Source organism: Cucurbita moschata, unplaced genomic scaffold (genome assembly GCF_002738365.1).
Source record: "Cucurbita moschata cultivar Rifu unplaced genomic scaffold, Cmos_1.0 Cmo_Scf00044, whole genome shotgun sequence".
In the NCBI taxonomy this organism is placed as follows: domain Eukaryota; kingdom Viridiplantae; phylum Streptophyta; class Magnoliopsida; order Cucurbitales; family Cucurbitaceae; genus Cucurbita; species Cucurbita moschata.
Genome location: NW_019268560.1, coordinates 2914380 through 2927756, shown reverse-complemented (window position 1 = coordinate 2927756; position 13377 = coordinate 2914380). Strand labels below are relative to the sequence as shown.

Sequence of the window (13377 nt, the reverse complement as noted above, 5' to 3'; positions counted from 1 at the left end):
TAAAGTGACATGATCATTCTTTTCTCCGGTCGATCAAGTACAAGTCAGGCAAGATACATCAGAGAAAGATATTGAGAAAACTTGCTATTTCTGTGTATGATTCAAAACTCAAGGGAAGCTTTGCAATAATCAAAATACAAACTGTCCTATCTTACAATTCCTCGTTGCTTATGGTTGGCAGTTGATCATATGAAGGACCCTGTTTACGAAGTACTCTTGGCAGCATGCATCGACCACCAAAGCGCTGCTGCAAAAATATGATAAGAGCTAATACAAGAACACTGCTAGGGATGATGATGTCCCAGGCAGTGGAATAGAAGTCTAGTTTGTGGTTTGCATATATGTATGATAAATCAAGGTACCAGCTGGAATGATGAGCCCTGTAAAGGTCATAAGCATGAGGCAGTAGACGAACAAATGTGGTTCCCATATAGAAGGAGAAGGCTAGAGCCCTTTCTTTAGAATCAAGCATCAAGTTGAATATGATCTGTGGGATCAGAAAACCATCCAAGACTAAACCTCCAAGTGATTTGAGAATCTCCCAGAAAGAGTTTTGCTGGTATGGGAGCTTTCGAGTAGGATAAGATCGATATCGTGCGTGCCTTGGTTGCAAAAATGGCATGTACGAGCTCGAATCCTTCCACTTATAAACGAGCCAAGCAATCAAAATGCCGAGTGCATATAATGGTAGAGTCAGATAAGTAAGTTTTATCTCGGAATCCCACAAGTCCTTCTCACTTGTATTGTCCTGTCGTGACGACCAAGTGAGCTGGAGAAGACGCAACTGCAAAAGGAAAGCCACCATCGTTACGACTCTAACGATTACTTCATTCACTTCAAGCCATCCCCCACTGCCAAGAAACACACTCTGCTGATTACGGTCTGCTGCAAACAAAGCTTCAAAGTTCAGCAGAAGAGGAATCATATATCCCAAACACATAATCACAACCATCAAGACAGAAACGAATGGAAGCACCTCTGGATGTTTATTTACATAAAGGAGTTGCAAGACAACGAAGAGACATGCAAAGGTATTGGAAACCAGAACCATAGTGATCTCAAGGTCCATTCTCCATATGGATTCTTCAGCTTGGTTATCATAAATTGAAACTGAAGACAACACCAGATTATCAAAATAGAAAGGATCTGACTTCGGCCTTTTGCTTTCAATGGTTCCCTTAAAACGATCCATCCCACTTGCATCTAGAGGTGGAAATTGGACTTTGACAACAATTTCACAGTCCAGTATACGATTCTTCATCAGCTCTCGTTGCCAGCATCCTGTCATACACAAAGAGCCAGTGTTCTTGTCGTATAATCCTTCAGCAGAAATCTCCACTTTTTTTGATGAAAAGTTTTGCCCAGCTATCTTGAAATCATTATCAGCGCTGAAACTTATCCTATAGCTAATGTTCAGCAGACCATTGTAGCTGGGCATTGGAACTGCAGATTCTCTTTGCCCGGACAGAGAAGAGTTTACATCATTCTGATAAAAATGCTGACCATAAAAGAATGGCGATGCATAACCCCTTGCAATCTCATCTTCGCTGTTCTTCAAGGACAAATCAAATCTCATGTCTGATGAATTCTCAGAAGGGTATGTCTTTTCCTTACCATAAACATTCTTGCTTCGAGGGCATGAACTTTGTGTTCCAACCTCAGTATATTCATATTTGATTCGTGAAGGATCTATCAACATTGCATTATAACTACGAAACCCAATTTTCTGAAAGTAACCTGATTCATTTGCAGATTTGGAGCTCCAAATTTGACCCTCAATAGTACTTCGGTTTCTGATAGAAAAAACAGCAGGAAACCTCAGACTTAGCCTTATCGAACAATCTCCAATGGAAGCATTTGTTAACGATTGTGTATAGTTCATGATCCGGCAGGCAACAGCACAAAGCTGCCTTTCCTCCTGATCCCACATTCCTTCAGCAATCAAGGTGTCACTAGGTATGAAAGAATATCTATTAACACGATAGCTTGAATTGGCAAAGCGTAATAATATTAGCATTTTTCCCTCATGGGTGCACTCAATTCCTTCATAATTCATTGAAACAGGCAAGTACTTGACATTCTTTCCAAGAGGATTGCAGTTCATATCATCGCAGTCACTCTCATACTCCAAATCAAACGTATCAGTAAGCGTACGAAATACAGAGCATACATTTTGAGATAGCTTCAGACCTCTATCATTTCCACTCAAGCAACCAACCTCGATTCCTTTATCTATTAATGTATACTTGTATTCCGGACTATCGGCTAGACTCAAGATTGAAACAGGTTCGAAAAATTGCGGACCGCTATTGGCATTCAAACTCTCCAAAGTTCCAGTAATCAAGCTATTAAAAATGGTTACGTTTGTAGGACAATCCAGCTTGAGAATAACATTCAAATTCTGTAAAACTCCCGAGTTCATTAAACTCGTACCTGATCCAACCATGCATACCTTCCCAGACGTTTCTGACCAAAATCCATCGAGCGCAAATCCCACTCTCGGCTTCCAGGGATGAGTCCTCGGCCCTCGGTACCGAATCAAACGCAATCGACGGTGCTGGTAATCGTCGAAAGAATTGAGATACATCATGGAGCCTCGAAGAACCAAGGAAGCTTGGAGTTTAACAATGCCCGGGGAAACGGTTTTATGGGCACGGAGCGCATAAACGAACACATGTCTGGAGAAAAAAGAGTCCAAACGTCGGGGTTGAGTGATAATCTTGTCGCCTCCGGTGAAGTAACTGTTCCTTAACTGAAGCATGGAAGTGGCGGAGGGGAAGGAAGAGGGGTCGGTGTCTAAAGGCGATTTGGGAACGATTTGATTGCAATGTTGGTCGTATAGGGCTTCGGTATCGGAATTCCAATGATCGATCCGCGAGGCCGTTGAAGCGATGTTGAGGAGGAAGAAGATGAAGAAGAAGAAGAGAAGGGAAATCCATGGGAACAGAGAATTGAAGCTGAAGCATTGAGGGAACATGATGAAATAGGGAAAGGCAGAGACAACTCCAATGGGTTATGGGCAAAAGAGCTCCTCCATTAATACCGATCGGTCAAACTCCGGAAAAAGCTGTAGAATCGGATCGCTAAGCGAGCGCTGCCGCCCGACATGAGGCCAAGCACAGCCAGAGCCTACTGCAAACCAACCTCACAACACATATTTCAAAAATATATATATACTTGAAAATCACGTCTTTGTTCAATTCATTTCTTACTTTGTTTTTTAATTTTTGTAAAGATTTAAATATTTTCTTAAAGGCACCTTTTTGAAAAACAATTAAATGGTTGAAGAGACCTTAGTTTTTTTTTATTATTTTGATTTCAAGGTAAAGATTTGAAAAGATCTAATATCTTTTATAATTTGATGGCAATCTTATTTTATTAGAAATATTAATTTTATAACCAAACCTTCTATTATTATTTTCAAGGGACAAAAGTTGTAAACTCACTTTTCCTTCCGGCCTTTCTCTCAAAGTTGTTAAGAAGGGAGAGGTTTACACACTCTTATAAAAAAAATGTTTTGTTTCCCTTTCTAATTGAGGTGGGAGAGGTATTGTCCTCTTTTCAGATTTCTCTCCTAGACTTCCCCCTCAAGGTTTTAAAATAGGGAGAGATTTCTATTTCTACCCTCTTATAAAGAATTATTCGTTCTCCTCTCAACAGATCTGAGATCTCATATTGTCAATAAAAAGAAATCATTCATTCACTCACCGTCATGAAGAATAAGAATAATGGAGAGATAAGAACTCTATCAAACTTTATTAACTTTGAGGAAGACAATGAATAGAGGTATCATGTGTGTGTATATATATATATAGTTCTAGTTCAATTGTTACAATGATAAAAGAAAGGAAGTGGTAGAACGGGCTATGAGATATGAGTAGAATTTGGCACAATAATTATATTATTAGATATTGTTTGCTCTGCTCTATGTATAAAAAAATGAATGTAAAGTTCAAGAAGAAGAAAGAATGAGGAAATGAACTATGTAGAACAGAATAGAATAGAATTAGATCACTCATCTTGCACAGCCATCCTATCCCCAGTATGATAAATATTTTAAAAGGGGTTGTTCAAAAAGCCATAAAATTGACTCTTTCTGAACAAAACCTCAACTCAAATCATTGTCCCGTGCTGCAATGACTTTACGATGATGCCGAGACCTCCTCTCTCGACTACGTCTTTGGGAAGCCTTCCTTGGTAAACTCGGAGCTTTTTCCGACGACAACTTGCTGACAGGATTAACTATAGAAGATGGTAAGGAAGGTGGAGGTGGTGGGGGATGGACAGCCTTCTGTTCAAGTACGTCCCTATGATATTTCTGCAGGAGGTACAAAACAAAAACTTAATAGTGTTCAGTAATGTCATGGAGGTAGATCCATGCACTTAAAACTTTATCAACAGCTTCACATTCTCAGATTATATGATACAAAATTTCATAAGGTTTTGAACTCTCTTCCAGTATTGCATACAAGACGAGGTTTTCCCATTCACTAATTTTGAAGGCTCCATAAATCAATCAGAACACAATGTTGATATTCCAATATTGCAGTAATGGCTACATTTTGGCATTATGATCATATATGATTTTATTAACAATAGCAGAAGCAATCTACAAAATGATATCAACGAAATGCAATATAGAAAAGCTACCTGAATCACGAAATTGCGCCTTTCACAATCCAAGAACATATAGAGTGTCCAATTTGTTTTGGCCATTAGTTTGTCCCTCACAGTTGAAAAACTGATCTGATCTCTTGATGTAAAACGATCGACTTCATTGAACCAGAGGCAACTGAACAAATTGCTAATAGGCACATGCTCTCTAAGTATCACACATCCCTCGGGAACATCTGCAGGTAATCAATCCAAGACAGAACCTTAGATGACCCTGGCTTAACTTATTTCTTTTATGGAGAGGGTGGGGTGAACATACCACTTGTAATGGGAAGCTTGGCTTCGGAATAAGGAGTCAAACCTTCCATTACATAAAAGTTAACCTGAAAGTCAATAGAAGCATTATCATACTTTCCGGCAGCTTTATTCGCATCAGCTTCCGTAAACACATCAAAGCGTTTGTAGTGTCTAGAAATTGCAAATGTAGCATTTTTTCTCCATAAGAACCTGAAAATGTGAGCAGGGCATCAAAAAAAATTTGGCAGAGCCTCTTCAAACTGAAAGACATCAAATCCAAAGGATAGTTATATTGTAGAGGTTGTGTGAGACTTTCCAACTATTAGAAATTTACAAGACAACTAATATGTAAATTAGACATCTGTTATGGTTTATACTATTATTACTATATCAATGAAGATTTATAGCATTGGCCAAACTACACTTGCTTGTGGGACTATGAAGAAACTTCAGAGTGGGGAAACTCAGGTTTTCCATTATCACGTTTTGTGGAAAAATGATAGAGTGGCTCTATGCATTTCCGTCAATACAACCCTTCAGTTACTGCCACCAAGAGGGTCAACAAGGCATTCAAACAGTCAATGATAGTAACAGCCCAAGTTCACCGCTAGCAAATATTATCCTCTTTGAGTTTTCTCTTCTGGGATTCGTCTCAAGGTTTTAAAACGCGTCTACCAGAGAGAAGTTTCCACACTCTTATAAGGAATGTTTCATTTCCCTCTCCAACCAACGTGGAATCTCACAATCCACCCCCTGGGGGGCCCAGCGTCCTTGCTGGCACACCGTCTAGTGTTTGGCTCTGATACCATTTGTAACAACCCAACCCCACCGCTAGCAAATATTGTCCTCTTTGGGCTTTCCCTTCCGGACTTCCCCTCAAGATTTTAAAATGCATCTACTAGGGAGAGGTTTCCACACCCTTATAAGGAATGTTTCGTTCCCCTCTCCAACCAATGTAGGATCTCACAATGATCAAGTTAATCTAATGCTCATTCGTGCAAATACAAGTAACAAGAAATTGAGCAATATTTAGTCAGTGTAATATATTGCACCACCAATAAGTATCTCGACATTGTGAAATTGTCAAGAAGTATCGTCTAAGAAAATAGGATCCATCTTAATGGCTCAACTGGAGGAATTATGATGATTGAAGAATAGGAGTAATGGCATCACAAAGTTCAATGCAATCTTCAATGAGTACAGAACCCTCCAATAAAGTTGGTAAAGTTCACAGATAATCAGATGTACCTTGCAAGAATTTGATATGGATCCACAACAAGCTCAAGTTTGCCGTCAATCCAAAGAGAATATCGAGCATTAGGAAACATTCTGTGCACCAGAAGTTTTGGAATCTGCAACAGTAAAAACACAGAACAAACAATAAGTTTAAGGCACAACTCCTTCATCTTAGTATCCAGTTTCAGCCACAAAGTGATATTACATTGTGAAAATAAAGCTAAAAGTAAAGACCACAATGGAAGTGCCTTTCTGTTCAAGCAGATGAAAAAATGAGAAGGTTATTGTCTATAGGCAACACTATACCAAAAGAGAAAAAGGGAGAGCATTATATCCTTAATTCTTAAAGCATCCATTTAAACTGAATTCCAAACAGGCTCAAGAAGGAAGAACCCCTGAGAGCTACTATGCAACATTGATCATCTGGGTGTGCTAATTTTAATACAAATTGAACTGTGTTTACTTAAATTTAGAAGTTTACTTTTCCAGTACGTCTTGCGTCTTTGTAAGGTAAGTTATGGACCACAACGATTCTCCACAACCCAATTTTCTTGCTGCTTTCCAGGATCATACCAGTTTCCTTTAATGATGCTTCTGTCTCTTCATCAATAAACATGAAGAAGCAAACAGTGTTCTTGGCATATTCACTAATGTTCTTTGGTTGATTTATAATATCAAAATTTCCTGAAGAATAAGTAGTTTGATGAGCAACAAAACACACATTCACAATTAAAAACAAAATTGCAAAGATCGTACCAAATATTGCAGATGCAACAACCACACCACGACATTGCTCCATATCATGAAGGTCATCATCATTGATATCAAAACCTGTGTTGCGACCAGGTTTGACTCCCCTCACAAACCTAAACAAGCATACATAAACCAAAACACATAAATCCAAGATAAAAAGTAATATGTGGGACAATATTTATCATCATATGGGCAACCCACGCCATGTAGACAATAGGCAATGGAAAATTGTTGGAGTAAACATGAAAGAAAAAGGATGAAGACAGAAAAAACTAACCCACAATGCACTCTCATCGACTCCCTTACATCAAAAGAATCTGTCCTCTGGGCTAAAGTAGGATATCCACCAAAGTCCGAACCTCCAAATTCCGTCTCTCTTCTTATGTTTTCCTCATAAATATATTCCAATTTTTTAACAGGTGAATCTGATGAGGCATTTGGCATCAAGGCAACAGATTCTTCAACGGAAGGGTAACATACTGGACATGCTGAAGCATTAAAAAGAAAATTCTCAGCAAAGGTGCAAGTACCTTGAGAATCCATTGGTGCCCAAATATTACAGTCATCATGAAACATCCACAAAAAGCACAAGATTTTAAATCTGTTAAAGGGGAACGATACTTACGCCTCGGACCAGTTCTCTTTTTATCTGCAGGTGGGGGAGGCAGGGCAAAATTATTACAAGGGTGTCCTGGTGGAAGAGTGTAACCCATGAAAATTGCTGGTGGAGGAAGCGAAGGTGGTGGAGGAGGAAGAGAAGGCGGTGGAGGAGGAGGAGGAGGTGATGCCAATGAAGATGTCTCTCTCCTCTTTGTCAAGGAACTACTTCTATCATCCATAATATCTTGAGATGGGGATTGCCTGAAACTCATAACTAAGCTATTGTTCATACTGATGTGCTGGATACGCTGTTCTTCTTGGGCATCCTCACCTGGAAAGTCATGATCAAAATCAAACATATCATTACCTCGTGCAAACGCACACAAAGAAAGATGGCTCGAAAAATCTTGAAAGTCCAACATTTGATCAGAGTTCATAGTGTCAAACAATGTGCAGAGACCATAAAATCTTGAAAGGTAAGCATCAATCTATTAACGTTTGGTCAGTTAGTAAAAAAAAGATTGGTGAATTGAACCAAATGAATCATAAATCTACCACAAATGTGAACTAAATCGAATGCTTTTATTAGAAAACAAGAAGAAAGTAATGTCTGGTGCCTATAGCCACTGATTTCATCCCACATTCATAAGCATAACAAAAGTAAAATGTCATATAAATTTGATGAATGCTCAAACAAAATCTTCAAACTCTAATTTCCAGCTTTGTTTCTTAATCAATCTGAAATTCAAAATCCCAGCAGCAACTGACAACTAAAGACTAAAAGGTTTATGTATCTAAATGCAAAAGAGACTCAAACCTTTGCCCATGTACAGTACCCAGAGGAAAACCGCAGCAGAAACAACACAGAGAAGCAGCATCCCAATCTTCTTTCTATGGACGAACTTGCAGATCCAAGGAAACGAATAATCCTTCTCCTTCATCATTTTGGAAGGCTTACGTGCAGTTTGGAATGGCGGAACTACATTATTCAGCTGTTTATCCAATGCCCCGTAACTCGCTGAACGAAGTCCCAATGACGGTCCTGTCATTGTTCCTCCAAACTAACATGTACTCTTCTCATAACCCCCTCTTATCTCTCTCTCACACACCCACCGAAGAAACGTCTCTGATTTTGGCTCCAAGGCGCAAAGATTTCAAGACCCACCTCACAAAAATTAAGCCAAGACTCTCCGGCTCCTCCAAAATTTCGCCTCGCCAATTAACATTCTCTGTAAACCAAAATGCAGTTCAGATTTCACAACAACAATACTAGTTCTACCAAAACGAATAGAAACTGAGTTGGCAGCAGGATCAAATCCCTATATCTAAGGCGATGTTGCTTGCTAATAAACGAAGAAAAATTAGAGGGAGATAGAGGAGGGAATGAATCTAGGTTTTTCGAAATCGAGAATAATCTGGGATCATAAAACCAAATTAATGAAGCTTTGCATTCAATATAAATTTTGTTCGTTGATATGGGATGATCCAGTGATGGAATATTCATCCGATATTTATTTTTACAAATGTAAATTATGCATAGGCAATCATTTCCGGATGAATTTTGCGGGAAATTCCTAAAGAGGCCAAAAAGGGTAACTTTTCTATAGAAGGAAATTCCTTGATAGGCTAACGTGCGCCATTTGCCTCACAATCACACCTCACCTCACGATGTACGCCTAACACCGTGCATCCTCCACTCACAGGGCGACATCTGTCATAAGTATTATTATTGAACAAATTTGGCTAAAAAAAATTAACTTTAAATTTATTGAAATACATGGAATAATACAATAAAAATACCATTAAATAAGATAGGTATCCTATACCAAGATGTTAGATGCTTTAATTCTCATACGGGCACATTTAAGTTAAAAAAATTTAAATAAAAGTGTAAAAAAAAATTCCTTATTAATATATATTATTTAATCTCATTTTCTAATTACATTTTACCAAAAAAAAAATATCATAAAAATATAATAACATAAAGTTCATAAATTTTAGTTTTTTTTTTTTTTTTCTTTTATATACTTCTAAAAAAATATATTTGAATTCTAACTTTTATAAATGAAAAATAATACTAAATAATCGAAGATAGTTATTATTTATCATACTTTAAAAATATATTTTATAATTCTAACTTTTATAAATGAAAAATAATACTAAATGATTCAAGATAATTATTATTTTTTATTTTAGAGACTAATAAAAACATTTTGGAAAAATTATTGCTTTTTTCTTTTTCTTTTTTAAGTTTACAACCATTTATTGGTAAATCTATATAAATAATTTAATAAGTTTGGCAGGGTAGTTAGACTTAGGTCTAAGCTTATAAGTATTATCATCATTATTATCATCATCATTATTATTATTATGTTTTAGGGCAAATATAAGTGGCCGTTTACTGGACCAGGATGGCCCAATGAGAAGTTATTGGGCCCATGAAAAGTAACCCTCTTATTGGGCCTGTCGACCCACCACGTGTCCATCCTTTTCATCGGTTTTGCCACGTCAAACAATACCAAAGCAACGACAACAAGGAATTTGAGTACTTATTTTACCCGTAATTTATTTTAGGTATATTTTACCTAATCTCTAATTTTTCTATAAAAATTAGTTGACTATTTTTAATATTGTAAAACATTATTAATTACAAATGTTGAGTTTTATTTTATTAGTTAATGGTATATATTTAGATATTTTAATTTTTTAAGTTTCTTCAAATTAAAGTTGCAGGTCAATATCTTTTTTTCAAAAGCTATCACAAACACACTATAAAGATGTTGGAAGAAAAAACCATTCATACCTCATAAAAAGAAGAACGTACTTTCTTCGTCATTTTTCTATATATTTTCACACGTCAATAATAATCAACATTTCTAATAGACCATAAAAATATATGTATATAAAAATTTCAGATTGAACGTAGAATATATGACACTCAAGTAAAATAAGAGTAAATGGATGAATAGATACCACATCCGAATAAGAGCCATTTAATGATAAGATGATTATGAAAAACTTAGAAGAAAGAGATTTTTTTTTTTTTTTCAATGGTTCATGGATAGAAACTTACTGGTTAAATGTGCTTTTACTTGGAGCAATTTTATAATGAATTCTTAGGATGCGTGTGAGTGAGGACAAAAAATACTGAAGTGACTCATGTTGGTCTGTGAAAATAGTATTCACTCTCAGAAGCGAGTAGTTAGTAAACTTAACCATGTTATAGGAGATGCAATGGAATTCAAATTCTAAATTATGGGCATGGATGGTTACAATAAATAAGATCTATAGCTAATTAATCAACAATTTGGAATATTTTTATTATTCTTTTCTATCTCCAACTTTTTTGAAGTTTAAAGACGTATTGAAGATTAAAATATTTGATATTTTAATCGATGACATTTATCTTAATTGATTGAATTGTACTTCGTTGAATTACTTGACTTTGATTAACTATAGTAACAATATTAAATGACACTCGTATTTTAGAAATATCTATATATTTATATCTCAATACTATTTTGTTGGATTCATTAAATGCTTATAGTATTATTTTAACAAAATAATAATATTTTACCCTGTCGATTTATTAGAAAAAAAAAATAGTGGGACAACCTGAATTAATATGCATGAACTTGTTAATATACGAACAGAACATAATTTAGTCGTAAGTGTTGACTTTTGCACAAAATTTTGACGGCTTCAATGTTTGAATTTTTATGGGTCAAACGATTCTAACCTCTTTTTCATTTATAGATTTATAGAGATTTAAATGAGGCACAATCTTTTTGGTGTTCAAATACCATTAATTATATATTTCTATTTTTCTTCTCATATTTAACGATAATGGTTGACTTATTAATACTTTAAATTCATTTGAAAACCTCTAATTAAATGGTTATGGAAATCAAAAGAAAATTAAACAATAATCATGTTACTATATTTTAAATTGATAAATCATTAACATTCACTTAAAAATAAATTAAATCGATTAAGATCATGAAAATGACATAATTTTTGTTTTTTTTTTTTTAAAATTGATGATAAATTGTCATCTCTTTCCGATGTAATTGGGGGAAGGAGGTTCCGAGGCAAATAAAAAGAAAAATATTAAAAAAGTGTCACAATCTATGGCTCCAATTCCACGTATGGTTGCTTTTGACTTTAAATATCTAATATATGTTAATTGAAAAAAAAAAATACATCCAATATGAACATGTCACGCTCATGTCCAGCTGGGAACTTCACATTTTTTCACCATCAAAATTCATATCTCCATGTAAGAAATATATGCTCATATTTTTCTACATTGAATTAAAAATATTGGGTTCGGTTCGAATTTTATGTCTAAAAAATTATCTAATCTGAAACATAATTAAGAATATAACGAAGTCGTCTTGCAGTTCCGCTTCGATTCAAGCAGAAGGATGAGACGAATTAAGGTTTGCAAATAAGGAAATTGCAAACCAGTATAGTGTTAGCTTAACATACTGTGCTACCTAATCCCGTGTATTACACCTAGTAAAACTAGCTGGAGTTGCGTGAGAATTCTTCCTCAAAATTATTGTACTCGTTTGACTTGGTCGATTAAATAGTCATAAAGGTTTATGTCCTTTGCCAGTTGAAATCTAAAAATATCTAAACATTATTACCATATTTTTTTTCCTTGTTTTCATTTCGCTCGTCTTATCAAATATATTGAATATTTATGTAATTGTTTGAAAATTAAGACATTATTCTACGGATATATTTAAATAAATTTGAGTCAAAGAAACATGATGTCGAGCTTACACCCTCATTGGTGGGCCATGGAGTAAGTTTGTTTATCCTTTAATATCGTAATAATAAAATTAATTACCATTAATATACTTTTAATGTAAAATGAAGTTGAGTTTAAAATTATATTAAATATGATTTTTTTTAATCCTATAATTTTAAAAACCTTAGTTTTATTTTCTTAAACCATCTATTTTTTTTTAGATATATTGTAACAATTTAAATTCATCATGAATAGATATTGTCTGCTTTGGTTCATTACGTATTGCCGTCAGTCTCATAGTTTTAAAATGTGTCTATTGAGAAGAAGTTTTTACATCCTTATACGAAATGTTTCTTTCTCTTTGCAACAAATGTGATATCCCACAATCACGTTGGGGGTCAAACATTCTTGCTAGCACATGGCCGGATGTATGACTTTGATACCATTTGTAACAACTCAAGTCCACCGCTAATAGAGATTGTCTTCTTTAAAATTTCTCTTACAAATTTTCGTTCAAGATTTTAAAACGTAAGAGAAATTTTTACATCCTTATAAGAAATGTTTCGCTTCTTTATGTTGTAAGTAAATTTAAATTGAAAAATCAATAATTCAAATACAACCTAATTCACTAAAAAGAAACTTTATTTGGGAATTGAAAATTCAAAAGTCCACGTGAGACAATTGCCGTTTCCTGTATGACACGTAAAATAATAAATAGGAGGTCCTTCCTTTAATATGGAGGGCAAAAAACACCTAATATTTTAAATAAATTAGAAAAATTGAAACAAAATTCAATGCTTGCAGCTCTTTGCATATTATAATTACATAATTAAGCTGTATTTGTCTTTTCTGTTTGTTCATTTGGAATTTAAAGTTTTTTTTATTGCTAATTTTTCTTACAAACACAACATCCAGATCCTTCAACAATCTTGACCAAATTTATTGAATTATTTTAAATAACTGAAAAAAATAAATTTCTTCCCATTATTTATTAAAAAAAAAAAACTTTTTTTTTATTCCAATACGTCCCTTAATTCTCAGAATTTATATTTTTGTATCTGAACTTTTGAAATAATTATTTTAACCAAAATTTTTTTTTCAAAATATCTACTTATTTA

The 13377-nt window shown here is 34.9% G+C and overlaps 2 protein-coding genes across 3 annotated transcripts; both read right to left on the bottom strand.

Annotated features, from left to right (window-relative positions):
• Positions 1–67: 67 nt before the first annotated feature.
• Positions 68–3182, bottom strand: LOC111434074. 2 transcript variants are annotated; one of them, XM_023071369.1, is made up of 2 exons: positions 977–3182; positions 602–885 (listed from the first exon to the last, which is right to left on the bottom strand). In XM_023071369.1, exons 1-2 carry the CDS (start codon positions 2975–2977, stop codon positions 832–834), a joined length of 2055 nt encoding a protein of 684 aa, XP_022927137.1. In that variant the 5' UTR covers positions 2978–3182; the 3' UTR covers positions 602–831. The 2 variants fall into 2 exon arrangements, with proteins under 2 accessions (XP_022927136.1, XP_022927137.1); XM_023071368.1 differs by having other exon boundaries at positions 68–3182.
• A 791-nt stretch (positions 3183–3973) lies between these two features.
• On the bottom strand, positions 3974–9045 carry LOC111434228. The gene is made up of 9 exons (XM_023071626.1): positions 8318–9045; positions 7526–7831; positions 7178–7388; positions 6904–7013; positions 6629–6831; positions 6160–6263; positions 4934–5121; positions 4651–4850; positions 3974–4318 (listed from the first exon to the last, which is right to left on the bottom strand). Exons 1-9 carry the CDS (start codon positions 8547–8549, stop codon positions 4109–4111), a joined length of 1764 nt encoding a protein of 587 aa, XP_022927394.1. The 5' UTR covers positions 8550–9045; the 3' UTR covers positions 3974–4108.
• Between the last annotated feature and the right edge of the window lie 4332 nt (positions 9046–13377).

Coding starts and splice junctions, on each gene's coding strand:
- LOC111434074 (XM_023071368.1), bottom strand. CDS start 2,977: ATGTTCCCTCAATGCTTCAGCTTCAATTCTCTGTTCCCATGGATTTCC.
- LOC111434228 (XM_023071626.1), bottom strand. CDS start 8,549: ATGACAGGACCGTCATTGGGACTTCGTTCAGCGAGTTACGGGGCATTG. Junction 6,832..6,903: donor TGTTGCATCTGCAATATTTG/GTACGATCTTTG, acceptor CTTATTCTTCAG/GAAATTTTGATATTATAAAT. Junction 6,264..6,628: donor ACGCAAGACGTACTGGAAAA/GTAAACTTCTAA, acceptor TTACTGTTGCAG/ATTCCAAAACTTCTGGTGCA.